The sequence below is a fragment of the Brassica oleracea genome, chromosome C9 (assembly GCF_000695525.1).
Source record: "Brassica oleracea var. oleracea cultivar TO1000 chromosome C9, BOL, whole genome shotgun sequence".
Classification (NCBI taxonomy): Eukaryota; Viridiplantae; Streptophyta; class Magnoliopsida; order Brassicales; family Brassicaceae; genus Brassica; species Brassica oleracea.
Window position 1 is genome coordinate 50,039,866 of NC_027756.1, and position 24,228 is coordinate 50,064,093.

General features: G+C 37.6%; 4 protein-coding genes across 8 annotated transcripts; 1 reads left to right on the forward strand and 3 right to left on the reverse strand.

Moving 5' to 3' along the window:
- Nucleotides 1-511: 511 nt before the first annotated feature.
- On the reverse strand, nucleotides 512-1,796 carry LOC106313845. The gene has a single exon (XM_013751766.1). The coding sequence runs from the start codon at nucleotides 1,641-1,643 to the stop codon at nucleotides 636-638; it is 1,008 nt and encodes a 335-aa protein (XP_013607220.1). The 5' UTR covers nucleotides 1,644-1,796; the 3' UTR covers nucleotides 512-635.
- A 2,528-nt stretch (nucleotides 1,797-4,324) lies between these two features.
- Nucleotides 4,325-7,118, reverse strand: LOC106313802 (omega-amidase,chloroplastic). 2 transcript variants are annotated; one of them, XM_013751715.1, is made up of 10 exons: nucleotides 6,751-7,117; nucleotides 6,178-6,294; nucleotides 5,851-6,075; nucleotides 5,636-5,729; nucleotides 5,365-5,439; nucleotides 5,179-5,257; nucleotides 5,066-5,081; nucleotides 4,842-4,922; nucleotides 4,674-4,756; nucleotides 4,325-4,567 (listed from the first exon to the last, which is right to left on the reverse strand). In XM_013751715.1, the coding sequence occupies exons 1-10, from the start codon at nucleotides 7,018-7,020 to the stop codon at nucleotides 4,456-4,458; spliced, it is 1,152 nt and encodes a 383-aa protein (XP_013607169.1). In that variant the 5' UTR covers nucleotides 7,021-7,117; the 3' UTR covers nucleotides 4,325-4,455. The 2 variants fall into 2 exon arrangements, with proteins under 2 accessions (XP_013607169.1, XP_013607170.1); XM_013751716.1 differs by having other exon boundaries at nucleotides 4,328-4,542; nucleotides 6,751-7,118.
- A 1,393-nt stretch (nucleotides 7,119-8,511) lies between these two features.
- On the forward strand, nucleotides 8,512-9,251 carry LOC106315966 (17.6 kDa class II heat shock protein-like). Its single transcript, XM_013753820.1, has one exon. The coding sequence runs from the start codon at nucleotides 8,647-8,649 to the stop codon at nucleotides 9,109-9,111; it is 465 nt and encodes a 154-aa protein (XP_013609274.1). The 5' UTR covers nucleotides 8,512-8,646; the 3' UTR covers nucleotides 9,112-9,251.
- A 1,807-nt stretch (nucleotides 9,252-11,058) lies between these two features.
- Nucleotides 11,059-20,556, reverse strand: LOC106317023 (putative inactive serine/threonine-protein kinase At5g11400). Of its 4 annotated transcripts, none has more exons than XM_013754885.1 (7): nucleotides 20,292-20,556; nucleotides 12,471-12,559; nucleotides 12,156-12,370; nucleotides 11,955-12,090; nucleotides 11,721-11,854; nucleotides 11,550-11,646; nucleotides 11,059-11,457 (listed from the first exon to the last, which is right to left on the reverse strand). In XM_013754885.1, exons 2-7 carry the CDS (start codon nucleotides 12,535-12,537, stop codon nucleotides 11,129-11,131), a joined length of 978 nt encoding a protein of 325 aa, XP_013610339.1. In that variant the 5' UTR covers nucleotides 12,538-12,559; nucleotides 20,292-20,556; the 3' UTR covers nucleotides 11,059-11,128. The 4 variants fall into 4 exon arrangements, with proteins under 4 accessions (XP_013610339.1, XP_013610336.1, XP_013610338.1 ...); XM_013754882.1 differs by having other exon boundaries at nucleotides 12,156-12,379; XM_013754884.1 differs by lacking the exon at nucleotides 20,292-20,556 and adding an exon at nucleotides 15,166-15,233 and having other exon boundaries at nucleotides 12,156-12,379.
- Nucleotides 20,557-24,228: the final 3,672 nt, after the last annotated feature.

Genomic DNA, 24,228 nt, shown 5'->3' on the forward strand with positions numbered 1-24,228 from the left:
AATCATTTTGCTTTGCACGTAACGGATCCCTCTCCACAAAATCATCGCCAAAAATTCTCGACTTTTACCAAAAAAAAAAGAAAAATGGTAAACCATTCCCTGGAGAGAGAGTCTGAAAGCTCTGGTGGCCATGCGCTGTGGAAATCTGGTGTGGTGTGAATTTGAACTTGGGTTCTTTGAGGATCCACGGAACGCCTTAACCACCCGACCACAGACGCGTGGTTTTCGAGTTTTACAATGTTTATTCGTTAGTAATTTGTTGAAATATTTCAAATGTAAAACAGTTTCCATAGCCCATAAAATCATGTTAAATTCAGCATGAAGGGGTCACCATCCATACCCTTATCCTTGGCTAATAACCGGATAAATTTTAAATCTAAATTTAGAAAATATCTTAGTCAGTATATAAATGATATAGTCACTGCTAATTGGTTTTAAACTTTTTTTTTTTTTTTGACGTACATTTTAATAAAACAATTGAAATGTAAAATGAAGGTATGAGAAAGATGACTGGATCAAATTTTCACAAACACAAAATTTATAAGACGGCACTATAATTACAAAATCAAACACAGATGTGGAGATCACATGGAATTAAAACATAAAAACGAAAAACTAAATTTTAAAAAACAGCTTCACAAGATCAAACCAGCAAAAGTGGTTTCATACACGGGAAGTTCATGTCCGTACAGATTGTGATGATGAGTTCCAACTAAGTCCAGCTCAAACAAATCCGAACTCGAATCACTCGCTACATCGTCATCATCTTCGTAATCCTCGAAATCATTAATCTTGACCAAACCGTTATCATGATTCTTGTGATAATCTCTCAAAAACTCTCTCGCAATCTCCTCCACTGACCTCCTCCCTTCCACATTCTTCTTCACTGACTTTCTGACATAACCGTTGCTGAGGTAATCTTCTTCTTCGACGCAGGATCTGCTCTCGGGGACGATCACGTTAACCGGAGAAAACCTGACGCTTCTTTTGACACGGTCAGATGATTTCTCGGAGCTTCTGTTCAGACACGACCTCGAGAAGGAAGAAGCCGAAGAACACGTCGTCGATGGATAGTAATAATCAGCTGGTTTCCTAACGAATGCTGAGTCGTCGCAGCTCGCCTTCTTCGGATGACCTTTGGAACCGTTGTTGCTGCTGAATAACGAGTTGATGAAGTTAACGACCCGTACACCAGGTGAAGCTGGAGTTTTGGGCTTCTTCTGATTACTACTAGATCTTCTGGTTCTAGTGTGTTCACTCTTATCGTAATCGTTGTCTTCTGAGACTCGAAATGCTCTGTTTTGGTGAAACAGAGTTTTATCCTCTGTTTTTCTTGGTTTTGTTGTTTTAGATGGGCCGAAACATAACGGTCTTGAAGAAGATTTCTTCTTAGGGTGAGATGGTTCTGTGTCGGAAGATGAGAAGAAACTGGAGTTGGAATCAGAGGAAGACGACACGGAGCTAAAGAACCGATCTTTGTGTATTTTCCGGTCAGGAACCGGTCTGGTTACGCTGATGCTCTGTTTCTTGGTAGTGTTGACAGACCCGGTAAAAGATTGGGTTTTGTGGGTTTTGGGATCGATGGAATTGTAGATTTCGTCGAGGAGAGTGGAGGAGAATGACGGGTTTCTGGATCTATGCATGATTTGTTCTGAAAAACTCGACAAAAAAGGGGGAATTTTTGAAGAAGAGGAAGAGACAAAAGAAGAAAGAGATTAGATGTCTTAAACTGTTTTGGTGTTTTTTCTTTATCGGGACTTGTAGAGGAAGACGATGAATGAGAGAGAAGAAGAGGGAGATAGATGAGTTATATAGAAGCTTGCGATCTCGGCGCGTGTTGCTTACTTGTATACTAACCAGATGGACCACACAATTGCCTTCTTCAGTTTTTTTTATGTATGCATGTACCTACGTTTTATGTCATTTTCCTCATTAATGTGAGAGCAACTGATGATCTCCTCCTCTCGGGGCCGGCCCCCAGATTTCGGAGGCCTTAGGCGATGTTCCTAAAAATTTCATTGAAAAAAAAATTTAAGAAAATTTGAGGATTTTTTTAAAAAAAATTGGGGAACTATGTTTATGTAGTTTTTTTCAAAAAAATTGAGGGTTCTAGACGAATATTTCATCCGGCTTTGCCCATGACCGGCCCTGCTTCCTCTATTGAATTGATCCTAGCATGTGTTTATCATGTTAGCATGCTAAGTTCAGATTTATCAAAAATTTATAACTTAAAATCAATTGACTAATAGTTAGACTGACCATATCATATATGTTAGTTAATTAATTACTCAATTAGTAATGTGAAACTTTAATTTATTCATTAACATTCTATCTCATGTTCAAACATAAGCAAATGTGAAAACAATATACATGGAGTGACCCAACATCCTCTCATACCATTGTTAAGATTTTTGTTATTAATTTAAAATTATTTAGCGATAAATATATTGGTATAGTTCTCATATATATTAATTAACTCTCTTTTATATTTTCGATGTGATATTTTTCTCTAAAACAATGTTTCCTACTAGATTAGTGGATTTTTTTTGCCAAAATTAGTGGATCTTAAACCAGTATTAATATTCTCCCCAATGAAGTATTCAGTTGCGGTTACACTGGATCAATAGAAGAAGTACAATCATCTACTTCACAAAAATAACATATGCATTCAAAATGTAAGCATATACAATACCATACGGATTGTCTCAAATTGTCTAGACAGATCTCTCGAGCGTTGGTTGGCTTTGGGAAAAGGATGTGATTAGGATCAAGCAAGCAAACACTTGATTAATAAAATGGTCATATTATATATGTATGTTTAACTTTAAGCAAAGCCTCTCTTGCACTCACATTTGCCCATTGGGTTGTCTCGACAAGGAGAGGTTAAGGATCTGTGCTTGTTTTGCGTCTTTTTCAGGTCTCACATGCTTCCTTCCTTTCTTGTTCCTTCACTGTTCCTCATTTCATCAACACTTATGTTTTCTTGTTCCTATTATACTTCTTTGTCACACTTCGGCCGATGTTTCCACTTTTATATCTAAATTCTCATACCCAGTTTCCAAGAGTCCCCCCGTAAATATTGTTTCAAGCTGGACCGTGTATACTTTTACAAAGGTAGAATAATACCCAGAAAACCCTTTAAATACCACTACAAAAATTTATTTGTCGTTTGATTATGTGAAATTCAGGTTTATCATGAATTTCCAACTTAAAACCAATTTAAATTAAGTGGAGTGGTGCCAGTTCCGTATACATTATTCATATCCCATCTAAACTCTCGATATGAATTTTTTCTCCAACAGATCATAATGTTATTGTTGGTAAAACTTCATCAAGACAAAAGATGGTTCTACGCAAATGTGATACCATCTCTACGCAAAGATGGTTCCAGCTCTACTAAAGAAGTTCGCAGCCCAGTGCGTCATTTATCATCTCTGGAAGCAGAGAAACAATGTTCTCCATAACAAGATCACTTAATCTCCATCAGCAATATACAGACTCATTGATAGGGAAATGCACAACACCATAACTGCTAGGAGGAACATGAAGCAATTCCAAGACCTCGTGGCCAAGTGGATGCACTAACTTCGTTTAGCTCATCTAAATTTTGTTACTACCTTGTTTTTATCTTTTTTGCCAAGGTGTAACATAAATTATATTTACTATGTTTGTAAATCGGAACTTTCATTAATATGATATTGACCTTTTAGCAAAAAAAAAAAAAATGTGATACCATCTTAAGCCATATTGAGATATCTTGCCGTTATCTCTTATCACCAAAAGAATCTATACAGTATAGATTTATTAATCCTGATCCCTAAAGAATATTTTTACATATGAAATGGAACCGAACCTTGCAATGGATACAACTAGCTATCTAGTTTTAGGGATGTGTGAGATAAAAACAGAAACTAAAGGGAAAGAAAAATCGCACGGGGGAGTCAGAGATGCAGCTGCTCAGGCGGAGATAATAAGAGCTGACACACAAAAAAAGAAAGATTCATTCACGCGGTGAAGCTCTCAACTGTGTCTGTGCGAGGTCCCACACTGTCACGTGAAGCATTGTTGTGTGTGTTCTCTTCTACATATGGGACCCTCGCACGCGCGGGCCTCCTCACCACACGCGTACGTTACTTGTTCTTTCACGGTGAGGTATAGGGGGACGATGGACCACGTGACTCCCTCTAAAGACGAGAACACACTCTGAATATCTTAATAAGCTCTAACTGCATTATGTCGTCCGGTCATTTTTATCATTCAACACCGGATCATCTAAAATCAAGCAGAGCCTGACAAAGTTCTTCTTTTCTTTGTTCCACTTTGATCCTGTTTGAAAATAAATTGTATGAATGAATTTAAAGGCCATGATCACGTGTTTTATTTACTTATTACATCTCAGCAAAGTTGCAGATAAATGAACGGCCAATAAATTGTAAGCAACCAAACTTCTAAAGACTACATCTCAACATGTACAACTTCTGCTGCATTCATTTGTTTGTTCAGACGCTGTATGTCTACAAGCTGGTAGAGATCTCCCCGCCGCTGTTTATTCAACGGAAGATTTGACCTGAGATATGGTAAAAACCAATATTCAACTAGCAGATTACACGATCAACAACGAGATCAAAACAGAAACAAAAAGCAAGAAAGTTACGGTGTAATCTCGTGATTACCTTCGTTGTTCAAGGAAAGAGTAATCAATCTCTGCTATGATAATTGCTTCCTCATGCTCAGTTGTCGCTATAATTTCTCCAAACTGTCAAATGTTTACGAGTTTTGTTGCGCAAGTAAAACTTCATTATCAACCAACTAACAAGGAAAAGAAAAAGTTTAGTACAAACAGGCCCGACGAGTGAAGAGTGGCCCCAAGCAACGTAGCAATATCCGTAATCTCTGGCAGATGAGCATGTCGCTACATATAACTGGACAAAGTAGCATACATAGTACTTGTATTTTTAACTCAAAAGAGAAATGCAAATTTTCGATTAATCTATCTAAGACATCTCTCAAAACTCGTATTTATCATTGAGCTACCAATACAAGTATTTTAACTCTGTTCATGTACCTGATTATCCGTAGCCCTGAAATGGTAGAAAAACATATCAAGTAAGCCTTGTCACTTACTCATTATAAACTAAGGCAAGCAAGTTTAATGAAGTAGCAGGTTGTGAATTGTACCTTGCTCTTTGTAGTAATTCCCAGTGCAGCGGTCCAGTTGTCATATTAAAGGCTCCTGGGTAGCATAGCAAATGAGCCCCTGAAATTAGCAGAAGAAACATGTAGATAATCAGGTTCTTGAAGAAGCTAATGGACCTGAAAGTAAATAGTGCATTTGGATAATTCATGTATAGTACAAAGACTCACCTCTTGCAGCATACATCATAGCTAACTCCTGGAACCGGATATCATAGCAGATGCCTATTCCAATACGCCCCACATCTGCAGCAACCAACAAAACCATTTTTCGCAAAAAAAAAAAAAAACGCATTAGAGATTATCTCTTAACAACTACAAAATGAGATGTGATGGGAGTGGTCCTACTATGATCCCTTTATTGTAGATACGTTTATCTAAGATTACATGATTTTTTTTTATGTATAGCCTGGCAAAATACTTGGCAGAACCAGAGTGAAACCTGTGTCAACGACTGTTGGTGTCTCTCCAGGAGTAAAAGTTCTAGATTCCATGTAAGTAATCTTCCCGGGAATGTCTATGTCAAATAAATGTATCTGCCGGCACAAAACAAAACCCCAAGAACAGGATGTTCAGACAACTGATAATAAAAGCATCCCCCTCCCCTGAAAGATGATGAGATTTAGCATCCTTTTAACAGAAATTCTATCGCCTAACCTTTCGATGCTTAGCTTTTAGCTCTCCATCGGAACCAAAGACACAGCAAGTGTTGTACAAACGACTCCCGGATTTTTCAGGTATGGAGCCACCAATGATCGTAATCTTGAGACGTTTGGAAACTTCAGAGAGCATTGCGGTGGAAGGAGAAGCGTCACCACCTGCATCAACGTCTTCCGCAAAAACTCGGAAACTACCTTTGGTATAAGGAGTGTTCCACATTTCCTGAAAAAGAAAATCCATTTCAAGTGTTAAAAAACCTGGTTGAGAAGTGATTAACTAAGCTTATACTTCTTCTTATTAGTTCATTCCAAGTGTTATACTGACGGATAAGAGAACAAGCTTAGCTCCCTTGGAAGCAGCTTCTTCGATGGCGTCCTTCGCGTGGGAGATATTCCTCTTTTTGTCAGTTGTGACCGATAACTGACACAATCCCATGTTGAACTACAATTTTTCCAAGGAAACTAAGTTCAATTTGTATTCAATTCGGAGTTTGAGGTGATTTGTATTAAAATAACAAATCCAATCTTATTCAAACATGGATTTAAAAAAATACTTTGAAATCAAGTGTTATTGAACTTGTTATTTTATAATACACTCCGAAATCTATTGTTATTGAACAAAATTTAAGCTAAAAATTTTAAAGTGCTTTTAAGTGTTTCTAAAGCGTTTGAGACGAGTTCTTTAGTTGTAAAAATAAAAAATCCAAATCCTATAGTTTTATATTGGATTCTAGAATTATTTAACAAAAATCACTCCAAATTCTCAGATTTTCCTACAATCGATTGAAAACTTATTAAAAATCAAATCAGTTTAAATTTCAGATTCGATACATCTCCTAAATTACTAAATTAATCGAAAAGATAAAGCAATTAAAAAATAAGGGAGAAAGGAGCTGACTTTGGTCAACGGAGGAGCTGGGAGGGGAAGAGCGGAGGGAACTCTAGCTTGTTCGGGTTTGAAAGAGGATTCCATGGAGGAGGAGGAGATGAATCTTAGACCTGAGGTTGCCGAAGATGGGAGGAGGTTAAGTGCGGTGTGATTGGTGATCGAGTTCAGTGACAATTTAGGGAGGAAAACAGATGTGAGGGAGGTTAAGCGACGACGACGAGGATTAGGGATTAACAGATTCTTAAAATTGAGGAGTGACGATGAAACTGCTGACTTCATGGTCAGTTGCTAGATGATAATGGTTACTTCCCAAAAAGAATCAAAGACGCGGTTGCGGCTTAAACGTATTGAGCTGTTTTAATCTTTTTCTTTTCTTCATTAGTACTAATCAAAGTCGCGATTGTGGTTCGGTCGTATTACAACGGTATCAAGTATCAACCCTCATTGTTGTTTTTTTCGCTAATCAAGATGGGTTAATTTTTTTTGCTAAATTGTAAGTATCATTATTTAAAATGAAAGTTCGGTTACAAAATGAATTGTAGCCACATTTTGCTTACACAGCTATTGTGCATCTAAGAGGCTGCAAATTTTTTAAGAAAACCTCTAAGAGACTAAGGTATTAGATCCAATGCTTCTAACAAAAGAAAAACTTAGATCAATTGCACAACAGTTTAAATATCCTAACCAAAACGCTTCTTGCTAGACCGGAGATAACCAGCGGAAGCAAGAGTATAGCCAAGGAGAAGTTCAGTCGTGAACTCACCAAAGTTATTAGAATTTAGCATATTCCGTGTAACAACTTTGGTAGAGATATTCTTGGGTAATTAGGATCTTGTGAATATCTGTTAGATCCTGATTTTGTGTAACGATTTATGCTATGAATAGCGTGTGAATAGAACGATCCCATACATGGGATTTTACTCATCTTTCAGAAGTGGCTTCAAGCAAGCATCGACGGAAGCGTCTGGCCTACGCTCCGGAGCTCTGCTGGAGGAGGACATCGACAAAAGAATCTTTAGCTATCTCGACTGAAGACAAAAGTTTGAACCCGTGGCGACGCAACTTACAAAGAAACCTAAGTTACGGTCAAGCGTAGATGGTGACACAAAAGATGCAGCAGAGACCACAAGGGAACACTAAATCAGCATGTCGGAGCTTTGAAAACAAGGGAATGAAGCACAGAAGGAGGTTTAAAGCTCTTTGAAAGCAGGCAGCCTGACATGCAGTAGACAACTCTACCTTGATGCAAATGAATCTCCACGTAATGATTGTCGACATACGTATATAGACATCATCACGTAATAAAAGCATGTTATCAATCAATTTTGTTAAGCATGACTAAAATGTGATTGATACGTTTAATATAAAGAGAAGAGTTCCAAAACTTTAATAAAAAAACGTACTAAAATTTATTGATCAATATAATTTTTTATTACAAAAATATATATTTTGAGCTACTATGAAGTTTGGGAAAAAATCATGGAATTTGCTAGGTTTTATTTTAATTTTATCCAATCATAATTCTTCTTGAAACAATATTTAACCAATCTATTTTCCACAAATTCTGTATCCAGAAATTCGAAACAAAGAGAGGATGGGCCTTGTTAAGGATGGGCCTTATTAAGGATCGGCTTTGATAATCCTGATGCAGAAGCCCACAATTACGCTAACGAATTACATTTTGTCAAAAAACCAGAACGATCAAGACACTTCTCGAACAGTACGGAACCACTTCAAACTGAAAATATCAGACCGAGTGATAAACTGATAAACTCTTGTCTACATCTCTCTAGAACAATCCATCTTCACTCCTATTTAAATATCACACAATCTCTCGTCAGTTAAAAAGGCAAACAAAAATATCAACAAAGCATCAGAACAAAAGACGAATCAAAGTTTACAACAATGGATTTCGGAAGGTTCCCGATCATCTCCATCCTCGAAGACATGCTCGAAGTCCCCGAAGAGCACAGCGAGAAGGGCCGCAGCAACCCTTCGAGAGCTTACGTGAGAGACCAGAAGGCGATGGCGGCTACGCCAGCTGACGTCATCGAGCATCCCGACGCGTACGCTTTCGTGGTGGACATGCCTGGGATCAAAGGAGACGAGATCAAGGTTCAGGTCGAGAGCGATAACTTGCTCGTGGTGAGCGGAGAGAGGAAGAGGGAGAACAAGGAGAACGAGGGAGTGAAGTATGTGAGGATGGAGAGGAGGATGGGGAAGTTCATGAGGAAGTTTCAGTTGCCTGAGAATGCGGATTTGGAGAAGATCTCTGCTTCTTGTAATGACGGTGTGTTGAAAGTGACTGTCGGGAAGCTCCCTCCTCCTGAGCCTAAGAAGCCGAAGACTATCCAGGTCCAAGTGGCTTGAGCTTCTGGTTTTCTCTTTCCTTCTGTCGTGTGTTTGTTTAGTTTACGGTTTGAACGTAATCGGGATGTTAAATATTCGTGCGTTTGTTCTAAAGTAAATTAAAATAAAAGGTGTTCTGTTTTAAATTTTTCTCCTTGCTGGATCGTCGGAGTAGTGAACTTTTAAGGCTTTGTTTGTTTCTCCATTCATTTGGACGAAGATGAGAGTTTTGTTTGTTTAGGCATTAAAAGTGTAATTCATTAAAAGTGTAATTCATCCAGATGGATCATCCGAATGACTTTCAGAAATTTAGGTTTAATTTTAAAGTTCATCCAGCTGAACCAATTTGGATCATTTGAATGGAGATGGTTCATTCAAAATGGTATAATGTCTATTATGTCCTTAATGTAATTCATAAATTACAAATCTAAATATAATATCATTTTGTTACACACGAAAACTGACAAAACCACAAAAATACGTTTTTCCGCGAAAACCTAAAAACTAATTTTTCATGTCAAAATTACAAAACGCATTTTCCCGCCAAAATTGGAAAAACGTGTTTTTACGCCAAATTTGCAAAAACGTGTTTTCATGCGAAAAGCACAAAAACATGTTTTCACGCCAAAACCCCAAACCGCATTTTCCGCTAAAACAAAAACATGTTTTCCCGCCAAAATCGCAAAAACGTGTTTTCCCGCCATAAGGTATTTTCCCGCAAAAATTGCAAAAACGCGTTTTCACGCCAAAACCCCAAAAACGTGTTTTCCCGCAAAAATCGCAAAAAGCGTTTTCCCGTCAAAATGAAAATCTTCTTTTCTCGCCAAAACCGAATTTTTTTGTTTACCTGCCAAAAAAAAACGTGTTTTCCTAGCAAAACCGAAAATCTCATTTTCCCGCAAAAACTACAAAATGTGTTTTCCCAACAAAATCGCAAAATCTCGTTTTCTGGCCAAAATCGAAAAATTTCGTTCTCCCGCCAAAACTACAAAAACGCGTTTTCCCCTCAAAATCGCAAAATCTCGTTTCCGGCCAAAATCAAAAAACTCGTTTTTCTGCCAAAACCGAAAATCTCGTTTTCCCGTCAAAACCGCAAAAACGCGTTTTACCGCCAAAATCGCAAAATCTTGTTTTCTGGCCAAAATCGAAAAAACCCGTTTTTCCGACAAGACCAAAAATCTCATTTTTCCGTCAAAACCGCAAAAACGCGTTTTACCGCCAAAATCACAAAATCTTGTTTTCCGGCCAAAATCGAAAAAACCCGTTTTTCTGCCAAAACCGAAAATCTCGTTTTCCCGCCAAAACTGCCAAAACGCTTTTTCCCGCCTAAATCGCAAAATCTCGTTTTCTGACCAAAATCGAAAAGTGCATTTTCCGCTAAAACCAAAAAATCTTTCCCCCCCCCCCCCCAAAAATAATTTTGAAATAATTCTAATGTAAATATATTAGATTAAATAATTAAATATAATATAGTTAAAATTAATATCAAATATATGATTAAATCAACACAAGGATGTTTTGGTAATTTGTTTACTAAACTCATTTAAATGGAAATGAAAATAAAGAAACACACATAAGATTCATTTAGATGATTCATCTAGATGAGCTATTTAGATGGACAAACAAAGAGTCACAAAAATCTGAATGGATCATCTAAATAGATCATACAAATGAATCATCTAGATGGAGATGACAAATGGTGAAGCAAACAGCCCCTAAGTATTTCAAATGCCCCTCTTAAGCGTTAAGACACAAAGAGAAACGGCGGAAGCTCTAGGTAAACCAATATAGTCTCTTTTAGGTCGATACGAGTGTTTCGTTGCGCTTTAGTCTTGGTAGCAGTAGATATATTCACTACTTTGAGATTACCTCTGTCCAAACAAAAGATCGTGAAGACGGAGAGATCAATGACAGAAAGATCGATGCTACGAATCTCTTTTAGATTATTGTTTCACTCCAAGCATTCAAAACAAAAGCAGGACAAGGACGAACCAGTTATAAAATGTTTACAACGTGAAACCAAATTCATATGGGTACTCTAATGAATCTCCGCAATATGATTCAGAACATCCAGAACTTGGTGCATGGACGGTCGTGTAGGCCTGTCCTCGGTGCATTTTTGGATGAGCGTGCCCATCCGCACTGCCGCAGTCACAGGATAATCACCCTCAAGTCGAGGATCAATTATTTTCGTAAACGAGAAAGGTCTAGTCCCCCCAACATCTAAGCTTTTATTCCTCTTCAACTTTTTTGCTCCATTTCTCAAAGCAATTGAATGCGCAAGCAAGTCCCCTTCTTTCGAACAAGTAAAAAGCTCAGGCAAAATCACACCAAATGCGAAAACATCGGTATCCATTTTAAAATCACCTACATACGTTATACAAACTGTCTTAAAGATTTGAAAATGGAAATATTGATCAGAATCACTAAAACAAGAGTTAAGATTTAAAACACCAGACATCCATGAGGCATGTATATATGTCCTCTCTCAAGAATCAAGCAATTTTCCAGACATTTTTTGTTTGTTGCAAGGTAAAACAGTTTTGCATTGTGTTCCTGATGAGATTCAAATTTAGGTATTAGTTTCTAAGATCATTATTAACAAAAAGATAAATAAAAAAGGTCATTACCTCGTCAAGCATAATGTTATGCATTCTGAGTTCAAAATATAGCGAGGAGTTGTTGATTAAGTGGAGAAATGCAACACCCTGTGCTATTCCATTGGCTATCTTAACCCGTGTTGCCCATGACAAGACCTCATTTTCTGTTGAAGGAAACATCGAACGTGAAGTTGTTTATAAAGCAAAAACTATATATATATGTCAATTCATAGAATGGATGCACTGATCAGAAGAGATCTTAACTTCCGTAGATGTGATGATCCAAAGTTCCTTTGTGCAAGTATTCGAATACCAATAGTGATTTGGTATCTTCACAACAGTAACCCAAAAAATTTACTATGTTTGGATGAGAATGTTCTCCTAGAGACTTCACCTCTTCCTGCAAACTCATGTACTTTTAATAAGTATAGAAACAAGTGTAAACAATGGAAAATCTTTGCTCACCTTCCACGCTTCTATAGCATCTAAACTATCTTGAACACATTCCATGACAGAAACAGAGATTCTAGTTTTAGTTCTTGATGAGGTATCATCGATGGAGGCCTTGTAGAATGTTCGAACTGAGCCATCCTCACCATCTACAACCCTCTCTCTTTCGAAGTTCTTGGTTGCTTTCTTCAATTCCTTGACACAGCTGAAGACTCTCAGACTCGCGTTCTCTGCATCCACTTTTCATATATACATATTGAATCACATACTTATTATTATCATTATATGTAAACAAAACAAAAAAGCTTTAAAACAGAGATGTACACGAACCTGGTGGGCTGAGGAGAGGCTCGTAAGCAAATGAAAGAGGATCTTGAGGCTTTAGAACATTTCCCATTGTTGATGGAGATGTTGCTAATCTGTAGATTTTTGGTTTCAGGGAACACATCTTATCTATGTTCTTATAAGAGGTTGAAAAAAAATTAATCAGTAGTTATAAAAAATTGGCTGGACTGCATAAGGATTCCACGGTCAGTCAACTGCTCACTTAGGCAAAAAGAAAGGAGAACAAGAAACCACAAATGTTAACTAGGATTATGTCCATGTATGGCAAATATGGGAAAAAAATGATGAGACGTACTTAAACAGTATCAGCAAACGCGTTTTGTTCATTTTTAGTTAGTTATTAACTTATGGACCTACTTTAGTTATACCATATCCCATAGATCACTTTAACTGGCTGTATTAATGTAAAAAAAATTGTGTCGTTCAAGGTTAAATCTTATAACAGGTAACTTGAATCATGTAATTAATTTGCTCAACATTTGAATTATTCCAAAATTTTAATAAAAGGAATGTTAATAATAATGATGCAATTTTATTGCCTCCCCATACGTGTATACATACATACTATATATCTTATTTAACAACTAGGCTCGTTCGTGTATGCAGTCAAATATTATGATCCATTTTTGAATATTTTTCTTTGATATTAGAGGTATACCGTACAACATGTATTGTTCGATGTGGTTATTATATACGAGTTTTAATTTGGTATTAAATTATATGGGTTTTAAAATACTCACGTGATCTCGAGTTACGTTTTGCAGAGAATATGAAAATGTGAATTTGAATTTATATTTATAATATTATCTTTAGAGCATCTAAAAAAACTCTATAACTTCAAATATAAAGTTGTTTAGACAAAATCACTCCAAATGGTAAAAGGAAGCCGGAGGCAAAACTCGTTGCAAAGGGATTTCAACAAGAAGGAGGTCAATTTTTCTTGAAACCTTCAGTCCAGTAGTGCGGACTGCAACAATTAGATTAATGCTCAACATAGCCATTTCGAAAGAGTGGTCTATCAAGCAACTGGATGTATCCAATGTCTTCCTTTATGGAGAGTTGTCTGAACCTGTCTACATGCATCAACCAGATGGCTTGGTTGATCCTCAGAAACATGATTACGTATGATGTCTCACCAAAGCCTTGTATGGTCTGAAACAGGCGCCGAAAGCCTGGTTTGACACATTCAGTAGCTTCCTTATCGAGTTCGGCTTCACTTGTAGCAGATCAGATCCCTCCTTATTCACATATCACAAGCAGAACAAGTCACTGGTTCTCTTGCTCTACGTTGATGATATCTTACTTACTGGGAGCAATGATTATCTCATGAATAAGCTTCTGACAGCATTAAACCTTCAGTTTGCTATGAAGGATATGGGGTCACCTAAATATTTTCTTGGAGTCGAGATGGAACAATATACATATGGCATCTTTCTTCATCAGCATGCCTACGCTGAAGATATCTTATATCAAGCTTCTATGTCGGATTGTAACCCAATGCCAACTCCTCTGCCGATCGTGATTGAAGATAGTCCATCTGAGTTGTTTGAAGAACCAACCTATTACAAAAGTCTAGCTGGGAAGTTGCAGTACTTGACAATAACAAGACCTGACATTCAGTATGCTGTGAATAGGGTGTGTCAACGGATGCATAATCCAACTGTTGGAGATTTTTGTCAACTCAAACGCATTATGAAGTATATCAAAGGGACTCTGCATCTTGGCATTCACATAAGAAAAAATAATGGTCTGGCACTATCAGCATACTGTGACAGCGACTGGGCGGGCTGTAAAGAGACCAGACGATCTACTACTGGCTTATGCACCTTGCTTGGTCCTAATCTCATTTCATGGTCTGCCAAGAGGCAACCAACGGTGTCGAGATCCTCCACAGAGGTGGAGTATAGAGCGCTTGGATCTACAGCTCAGGAGATCACTTGGTTGTCCTTCTTGCTTCGTGACTTTGGCATCACGCAATCTGATCTAGCTGTGCTACTATGTTACAACCTCTCTGCTGTGTATCTGAGTGCCGATCCGGCTCGACACAACCGATCAAAACACTTTGATACGGATTACCATTACATCAGAGAGCAGGTTGCGCTTGGCCTCATTGAAACTCGTCACATCCCTGCAGCTCTTCAGTTAGCGGATATCTTCACAAAGTCATTGCCAAAGCGTCAGTTTGTAGACTTGCGTGGCAAATTTGGAGTTGGTGATCCTCCCACCTCAAGTTTGAGGGGAAATGTAAGCATACGTGACTCAATGGCCCAACAATCTGATGATAAAGCCCAAACGACAGTCAAGCCTAAAGAATCAAGTTCTCAATAGTCATCTCCCACGCTGAACGTACAAGCAAGTAAGACAAAGACTGTTGAGCTATGCAACAAGTTTGATGTGCTATCCATTGGAGAAGGACAATAAACCTTCCTAGCTGTCTCTAATAGCTGTCATTTTGTAGCTGTCCTATTCTAGATTGTTCCTCATATGACTATAAGAAGATGATGTAAGATACAATCTAAGATTAAAGAAAATAGTATTATTCAGTCAAAATCTTCTGTTTTACTATGTTCTTCACATAAGGCAATTACTTAACTTAGCAATTTTGGTAAGTTTGCTCAAACGAATCGATGAAAGTTAAAGTTCTATACTCAAACACGGTTTAAAAAAAATTGTTTGTTACCTTCAGTGATAAAGAGTATTGTTTGGTGAAGCTATTAATTCTGTTATGCATGTCTGTACTCATACTTTTTCCTTTGATGCGTTTCACCGAAAGCAATCTGTTATCGTAACTCCTAGAGACTGACAGTGCAAAATACATGTCCACCACCTCAATAAAGACGAAGATATAAGGAAATTGGGTAACTATTATATAAGAAATATCAGCAAGTATTGAATCGCAAATTAGTTTTGTTAATTGTTAATATAGAGGAACAGAGAAGAAAGCAAATGCTGAGAATGTTTATGTGTATTACGTGGAATCACATTACATGTATATATACAACTAGAGAAAGATCTCATATCAACTAAGTGCCTATACAATCGTAACAGAACATCAGTTACGGATAACTCAGTAAACTCAACAACCCAACCTTAGCTCCTATAATCTAGGAGTATATTCAACACCCCTCCCCCCCTCAAGTTGGAGCATACAAATTTCGAATGCCCAACTTGGCTTGAAAACCTTGAAATTCGAATCTGCCCAGTGCCTTGTGAACACATCTGCCAGTTGAGACTTCGTCATGACATATGAAGTAGCTATAGTTCCCGCCAGAATTGCATCTCTGATAAAATGACAATCAAGTTCTATATGTTTGGTTCTTTCATGGAAAACAGGATTGTTACCGATATGAAGTGCCACCTTGCTATCACAAAACAATCTTATCGGTTGCTCATGTCGTATTCTGAGTGCTTCTAGATATGCCATCTCCCTGTACTCTGCTTCCGCTGATGATAGACTTACTGTTGGTTGCTTCTTGATCTTCCATAAAATAGGAGAGCTGCCCAACTGAACAAAATACCCCGTTATAGACCTTATTGTTATCGGACAACTTGCCCATTCGGAATCTGACCAGCCTGTAATCTGAAAGTCCTCATTGGCTCGCAAAAGCAATCCATGTCCTGGACTTCCTTTCAAATACCGTACAACACGAAGTGCTGCATTCCAGTGATCATCTTGTGGGTTTTGCATAAACTGAGCAATTATATGCACGGAATAAGCCAAGTCTGGTCTGGTAACTCCAAGACAGATCAGTCGGCCAACCAAACTTCGGTACATCTCTTGATGTTGAAGAAGAAGAGAGTCTGAAATTGCCAATTTATGATTCTCCTTCATCGGGAAAGTAGTCGGTTTTGAGTTCATCAAGCCAATATCTTCTATTATCTCCAGCGCATACTTTCTTTGACTCAAGTACATTCCACTTCTATTTCTAGCAACCTCTATGCCAAAGAAATATTTTAACAAACCCAAGTCTTTCATCTTGAAATACAAAGCAAGGTAACTCTGAAAGAACTCCACAGCAGTTGGTTGGTTGCCAGTAATTATCAAATCATCGACGTAAATGAGAATCTGGATATTCGTCGTACCTTTTGTATATGTAAACAATGAATAGTCAGAGAGCCATTGCTTAAACCCATAGGCCTGCAGAGCCGTAGACAGCTTTGCGAACCAGCATCGAGGTGCCTAACGCAAGCCATACAAATATTTGCGCAGACGACAAACTTTAGTAGAGTCATCAGAATGAAAACCTGGTGGCAGCTTCATATATACCTCCTCTGCTAGATCACCATGCAAGAAGGCATTATGTACGTCCATCTGATGTACATCCCAGCCTCTCTTTGTTTCCACATCCAATAGCAATCGTACTGTTCCCATTTTTGCCACCGGGGAGAACATTTCTTTATAATCGACCCCTTCTACTTGCTTGTTCCCTAGCGCCACTAACCGGGCCTTGAAGTGTTTTATTGTGCCGTCAGCTCTATATTTGACAGTGTATACCCACTTGCAACCAATATGAGTTTTCCCTGGAGGCAAATCAACAATATCCCAAGTTCGGTTGTCCTCTAAAGCTACGATCTCTGTTCCCATTGCATTTCAGAATCTTTCATCCATAACAGGTTTCTTATAAGTCTACGGTGGAGTAATCTTACCAATTGAGACTTGATAAGCTATATGTCTCGCAGAGAATCTGTCGAAGCTGATATAGTTCGAGATCGGGTATAGTAACTCCTTTGTTGCCTTTGCAGGGTTATTGAGAAGCCGAGTTTGAGCAGAATTCGTGACGAAATTCTTCAGTGTGACCGGCGGTACTCGTTTCCGTTGACCGCATCCAAGAGCCGGCTCAATCAAAGTCGTGTCTGAAGACTCTTCTGTATTTGTCGTTTTTGGCAAAGTCGATGATGTAGAAGAAGAGGGAAGGTCATGGGCTTGTTGTGTTAGTGGGCCATTCGTGGGCCTGTCAACATGAGACTGAATAGTAGTAGCTGTTTTATTCTGATCAGAAACAATTCGTCAGCTCTCGTTCTGTGACTCGTCTTCTTCATAGACGCCATTACCATAAATTGGTTCCCAGAGTAAAGGGGTTGTAGTGTTCGTTTCTTTCGAAGTTTCCAAATTCGCATGTGGGAACTCATCTTCGCAAAACACTACATCCCTCGAAACACAAAATTCTTCTTTCTCCAAGTCGAACAACCGCCAACTTTTCTTCTCGTAAGGATAGCCCATAAATGTTTCCTCGTTGTGCAAACTTATCTCCTTTTGTTCCTTGATTATTGGCGTAACAAAGACTTCCAAATACTCTAATATGATCAGAGATGGGTGGTTTGTTGTGTATCTTTTCATATGGAGTTAGACCTCCAAGTATCGAACTGTGAGTTCGATTGATTAGATAGCCTGCTGTAAGGATGCATTCACCCCAGAAAGTGATCGGTAGCTGAGCTTCGAAGCGGAGAGCACGCGCAACATTCAATATATGGTGATGCTTCCTCTCCACTCTGCCATTTTGTTGGGGCGTTCCTACACATTAAGTCTCATGGACGATGTGCCGAGTTTCAAGAAGTGATCTGTTAGACACAAGAACTCTGTTCCGTTGTCACTGCGTATTGTTTTTATCGTCGTCTAGAATTGATTCTGAACCATTATTATAAAGTCTTTCAAGTGCTTTGGAGCCTCAGTTTTATCTTTCAAGAGATAGATCCAAACCCCACGTGAGTAATCGTCGACCAAGGTTAGAAAATATCGATCACCAGTTGATGATTCAGTCCGGTAAGGACCCCAGAGGTTTGTGTGTATCATATCAAAAACCTTCAATTTTTTATTGATACTAACTGGAAAACAAGATCTTGTTTGTTTAGCGCGGAGACAGACATCACACGCCTTATTCATATAAACAGAATCAACTGAACTAGAAACAAAAGAAAGTGAGCAAACAACTTTCGCAGCACGGTGTCCCATCCTCTTGTGCCACAGCGTGAAAGATTCTTCATCTTTGGTAATAGCTGCACCTGCGTTCTCCATACTGCGTAGGCAGAATGCTCCTTGATCCCTCTTAGCCGCTCCAATCGCCATCCTCGTAATGCGGTCCTGGACAATCAAGAATCGATCAGCCATTTGTACAACACAACCATTCTCATCCATAAGCTGACCCACAGAAATCAAATCTGAAGGTATTCCTTCTACATAAAACACTGAGTTCAACACAAGACCCTGTCCAATTCTGACCTTGCCTTCCTTTACTGATATTGTCTCGCGACCATCAGCCAAGACAATAAGAACCGGTTCCATATCTTGTAACTCATTCAAAATCTCAAGTTTGCCAGTCAGATGATGGCTTGCACCAGTATCCAAAATCCAAGAGGGTTTAGTAGTCATACCAGTTAACGTTTCAGCTGTGTTCATTGGACCCTTCGCATTGTTAGCATTGAGGATGTTCATGATGCTTTTCCACTGGTTATCAGACAGACCTGTGACACCGTCGCGATATTTGTCTGTGACAACATAGTTCGCTTGCTCGGTGTGTTGTTGTCCATTGATTTGTGCGACATTTGCATAAGCCACCGCACCACGTCCTCTTCCAGCACCATTTGATGAGCCACCACTATTCTTGCTTGTAACTGTTCGAGCTCGTGGACGATCTCCCCACCATTCTGGATATCCAATGACAGCAAAACAACTCTCAGAAGAGTGTCCATTGCGATTACAGTGTTTGCAAAACACTGATTTGTTCAATTCATCATAGCGACCTCGTACTTTGGCTTGAACGGCAAAGGCTGTTACAGGAGTCACCGCAGCTTCTTCTTCTGGCTTGTTTGCAGTTCTCATATCTTCTTCTTGTCTGACAACGTTATACACCTCCTCCATAGATTGAAGTGGCGTACGAGAAACCAGAGACGATCTTACTGTCCGAAAATAAGTATCATCAAGGCCATAGAGGAATTGGTGAACTTTATCTTCCTCTCGATCCTTCTCTTGGAGGCTTCCAATATCACAAGTGCAATTTCCACATTTGCACACGCGAAGGGGACAATAGCTAGCCATGCTATCCCAAATGCGATTAAGCTTGCCAAAGTATGCTTCAATCGCCATTCCCCTCTGTTTGCAACAAGCCAGCTCCGACTTTATCTGCTGGATTCTTGGTCCATTCAGAATGGAGAAACACCTTTTCAGGTGTTCCTACAAGTCTTGAGCAACATCTTTGTGTGAGATGTTAGATCTCAAGTTCGGTTCAATAGTCATCTTGATCCAAGACACAAGGAGTGTCTGGATCGTCCACCAATCTTTCAGGTCTGTCGATCCTTCTTCTGGTCGCTTGATAGATCCATCAATAAACCCAAATTTCTTTCGAGAGCAAAGCGCCGTTTTAAGACCGCAAGCCCATTCATCGTAGTTCGTTCCTTTCAACAATGGATGCGAAATCACAGCTCCAGGATTGTCCGCAGAGTGCAAGTCGTATGGTGAGACCGTCCTCCTCACTACCGTTGTTATCGGGTTCGTGGGAGGAGTTCCAGTCGGGGTCGTCGACATTGTCGATTCGGTTTAGGATTCTGTAGATTTTTTTAAAAAAGGTTCAAGCTCTGATACCATATAAAGGAACAGAGAAGAAAGCAAATGCTGAGAATGTTTCTGTGTTCTACGTTGAATCACATTACATGTATATATACAACTAGAGAAAGATCTGATATCAACTAAGTGCCTATACAATCGTAACAAAACATCAGTTACGGATAACTCAGTAAACTCAACAACCCAACTTTAGTTCCTATAATCTCGGAGTATATTCCAACAGTTATTGAAATACAATTTTTTTTTACCTTTTCTGGTTATGAAATAAGGAAGGAGTAGAAAAAGGACATGCATCAAATTGTTACATATAAATCCTGCGACTTTATATGAAGTTCCATGACTTTCGAAAGTATTGAGATGGATAGCAACAGAAACGAGAAAGAAACAGAAAATGAAGACGACAGTATGAGCTTGATGAAGAATTATGTGTCTAAGAATCTCAGACGATGTTGTGTAAAGCGATTGGATTTTTTTTCGAAGAAACCTTATTCCCCTTCTCACTAGATTTTTGGAGATGTGCTGCAGTTGTTTTGGATTTCGGTCACTAACTGATTTTTTATAAATGGTTTTAAGGCCACTAATTTCTTCTCCAATACAATAGCCCATCAATTATTCCTAGCCCATGTAATTTGTTACAATCCTGGTCCATTGTCCAACAGTTTGCGATGAAAATATTATGCAGAATCCAACTCTTTTTCAGTGTTACGTCTCTACATGCGTATGATTTTTTTCGAAACTCATATGCGTATGATTGCTGTTACTGTAATGGAGTCTTTAAACTATGCACGAAAATATAAAGTACATTATATTATTTTCAAGATTCTCTTGATACGGATCTCTACTTAGTATATAATTATTTGATTTTAGCAATAGTAGATATTTTGGCTATAACCACGAAATAGCTACGAAATAAGAAACGTGGTAATTCATGTCACGGATTTTCTACAAAATAAAACATGGTAAAAATAGTTACAATTGTTCTATTAATATTTTGTAGCAACATGGTTATGAATAAACGTGACAAAAATCGTGACTAATCCACGATTATTTACAATGTCATAATATATATTTTAATTTTCGGTGTGGCTAATCTTAACTACAGAAAATTTGCTATGTTTTTAATTATCTTCATTGTCAAATATTAGTATCCCTATACATTAACACTAAATCTGTACAGTAGAATTAAGAAGATCCACAGATTAACCACAAAATAGTGGTCTAATGGTAGGCAAGTTTCGGAGTGCTAAGGAATCCGGGTTCGAAGGCACCTCAGTACACTTCACCTTGTGGCCCACGCAGATATAAGCCTAAATTACATTACATTTAAATATCTGGAATGAGAGTCAATCCGTAATCTGTGGACTGCACTTCCTTTTTAGAGATTAGTTTGAGCTTCTCCATGAATCTGAAATATTTTCAAATTTTTTTTTTAAAAAAAATCACAGCTTGTTGCATTAACTGTCGTTTCTTCCACTCAACCCTGATGCATTTTTGGATGAGTGTACCAATCTTTGCGGCTGCATCCACATGATGATAATGGCTTCCAAGTCTAGGGTCAATTATTTCCGTAAACAAGAATAGTCTAGTTTTTAAGAGGTTCAGATTTACTAGTATCACACCAAATGTGTATACATCGGTCTCCATTCCCAAAATATCTACATATAGTATTACACAATTGTCTTCAGATTACACGAATGAAAGATTAGTCAGAATTATAAATACAAAAGTTAAGATTAGGTTGTACCTGCACAGCTTAGATATTCAGGAGATAAGTATATAGTTCCAGCAAGTGTTCAACCAATTGGTAAAATCGGAAAAGTGTATTTTCTCGCTAAAACAAAAAAAACGTATTTATCGCCAAAACCGAAAAACTGTGTTTCCCGCCAAAACCAGAAAACCGTGTTATCCTACCAAAACTGTGAAATTATGTTTTCTAAACGAAAATAGCATTTTCCACCAAAACTGAATACTGTGTTTTCTCACTAAAACCGTAAATTCGTGTTTTTCGTCAAAACCGGAAAACTGTGTTTTCCGCCAAAACCAGAAACCCACATTTTTTCGTCAAAACCGGAAAATCCCGTTTTCTTGCCAAAAACAAAAAAAAAAACATTTTTCCGCCAAAACTGGAAAATCGTGTTCACCCACTAAAACCAAAAAATCGTGTTTTCCACCAAAACCGAAAAATTGTGTTTTCCACCAAAATCGAAAAATTGAATTTTTCCGCTAAAACTGTAAAATTGTGTTTTCCGCCAAAACCATAAAATTGTGTTTTCCGCTGAAATCAGAAAATTTTGGGACCGTTAAAACTGGAAACTTACGTTTTCTCACCAAAATCGAAAAATCGTGTTTTCTCGCAAAAATAAAAAAATTCACATTTTTCTGTCAAAATCTGAGAATCACATTTTCTACAAAATTGTATGGTTTCCATCAAAATAGCAAAGTTAAGTTTTCCGTTAAAATTGGCAAAATATCGTTCCCGCAAAAAATGGAAAATTAATTTTAGATATATTTATTTTAATATTTTAATAAATTTATTATTAAGAATAAAAATGATGGCTTTTTAGTCTTTTAACTAATAGTATTCAAATGCTATATAAAATCAAAAACCAAACAATTTATCAGCTAGATATTGCATTTAAATGCAAATACTAAATATAAAAATGGAAATCTGTATGCAATATTTAAATGTTGTATTCAGACGCTACATTAGAGTGATGCATCAAACACAAAAATGAAATTTAGGCGTGAGTATTTCGGGTATCAGTTCGATTCAGGTATTTCGGATTTCGAGTAGGGGGTTATAGGATCCATTTACTACCAGGCTTATTTTCGGTTTGGTTCGAATAATTCTGGATTTGGTTCGGTTTGGTTCGGATATTAAAACTAAGAACCATAAAATATCCAGAAAAAAAATTGGTTCTCATTTAGTTCCGGTTCGGATTCGGTAGTTCGGGTAATATATCGGTTATTTAGGATAAAATATCAAATAGTAGGATGATTTAGATTAAAAATTGGATATTTTGGATTATTTTAGATATTTCGAATAAAATTATCCGGATACTTTCGGATAATTCAGATATTTTCTAATAATTTAGTTTCAAATATTTTTTGGACACTTTTAATAGATTTTTAAATTAAAAATATATATTTAGTTAGATTATATGTATATATAATTAATATTTTTATATATTCAGGTATCCGTTCGATTTTTGGTTCGTTTCCGATTCAGATTGGTTATTTTATATATAAAAATACAAGAACTGTTTGGGTATTTGAAGGTTTTGTTTTCGGGTATTTCGTTTCGGTTTGTTTGTTTAGTTCTAGTTTTTTTGCCTAAAAAATGGTCTAGATTAGACGCATAAAGAGAAAAAAAAACAAAGGCGCGGGACCAAAAAGTCTCCATCTGCTACCTAACGTGCCGCACCGCCAAATATAACACACACCAATGTCCGATACTTCCTTAACGCGTTCACACTGCTTTCTTAGCTTCTCGGTACAATCATTTAAGATCTTAATATTATAAATAAACATTATTGTTGAACAAAAATATAAATTAAACATGATCCGGTTCGTATATAAGATATGTGTGTGAACATCCACTCCACAAGTATATAACAACGTTTATAAAATGTTGTTGACAAAAGTTAAACAGAATAATAATAAAAGAGTGGTGGAGAGAAGACTCGTCTTTTCCCAAACCGAATGTTACATATCTGAAGGAGAGAAGGCTCATTCTTTTATCGTTCCTCATCTCAGCAATCAGCATAGACTATCAAAATGGGATAGTTGGGAACACAATACGATGATATCACAAACTATCTGAATCTAGAAATAACGTAAACAATATTGTTATGCAGAGATTAGAAAATTGCAACTACCATTTACGAAAATAGTCAGATGTCTTAGAAACACAAAGAGTTATAAGAACAACTTTTCTTATTAGCTTTAGAAACTACTCAAAACTAAAGCTCTCAATATGTTTCTCTCAGATCATGTGGAACACCTCTCCATTAGACCTATATTTATATGAAAGACAATTTTCTTTAACATGTGGGATATGGAAAACACAAACCTAACCTAAATAGAAACTTCCTTTTCCTATTTCTAGGTTTCCTTATTGTGTTTATCTTAACATATTAAACATCTAATAATATGTTAAGTTTCCACAAGCTTGGAATTATCCAA

Bases quoted from the DNA above. Each gene is read 5' to 3' on its own strand.
- LOC106313802 (XM_013751715.1), bottom strand. From the start codon at position 7,020: ATGAAGTCAGCAGTTTCATCGTCACTCCTCAATTTTAAGAATCTGTTA. The intron at 6,295-6,750 runs GTCAGCTCCTTT...GAAAAATTGTAG, and splicing joins CAGCTCCTCCGTTGACCAAA to TTCAACATGGGATTGTGTCA. The intron at 5,440-5,635 runs GTTTCACTCTGG...TGGTTGCTGCAG, and splicing joins ACCAACAGTCGTTGACACAG to ATGTGGGGCGTATTGGAATA.
- LOC106317023 (XM_013754882.1), bottom strand. From the start codon at position 12,537: ATGGGAAATGTTCTAAAGCCTCAAGATCCTCTTTCATTTGCTTACGAG. The intron at 12,091-12,155 runs GTGAGCAAAGAT...ATGAGTTTGCAG, and splicing joins ATGCTATAGAAGCGTGGAAG to GAAGAGGTGAAGTCTCTAGG. The intron at 11,458-11,549 runs GTCTGGTGTTTT...TAACGTATGTAG, and splicing joins TATATACATGCCTCATGGAT to GTGATTTTAAAATGGATACC.
- LOC106313845 (XM_013751766.1), bottom strand. From the start codon at position 1,643: ATGCATAGATCCAGAAACCCGTCATTCTCCTCCACTCTCCTCGACGAA.
- LOC106315966 (XM_013753820.1), top strand. From the start codon at position 8,647: ATGGATTTCGGAAGGTTCCCGATCATCTCCATCCTCGAAGACATGCTC.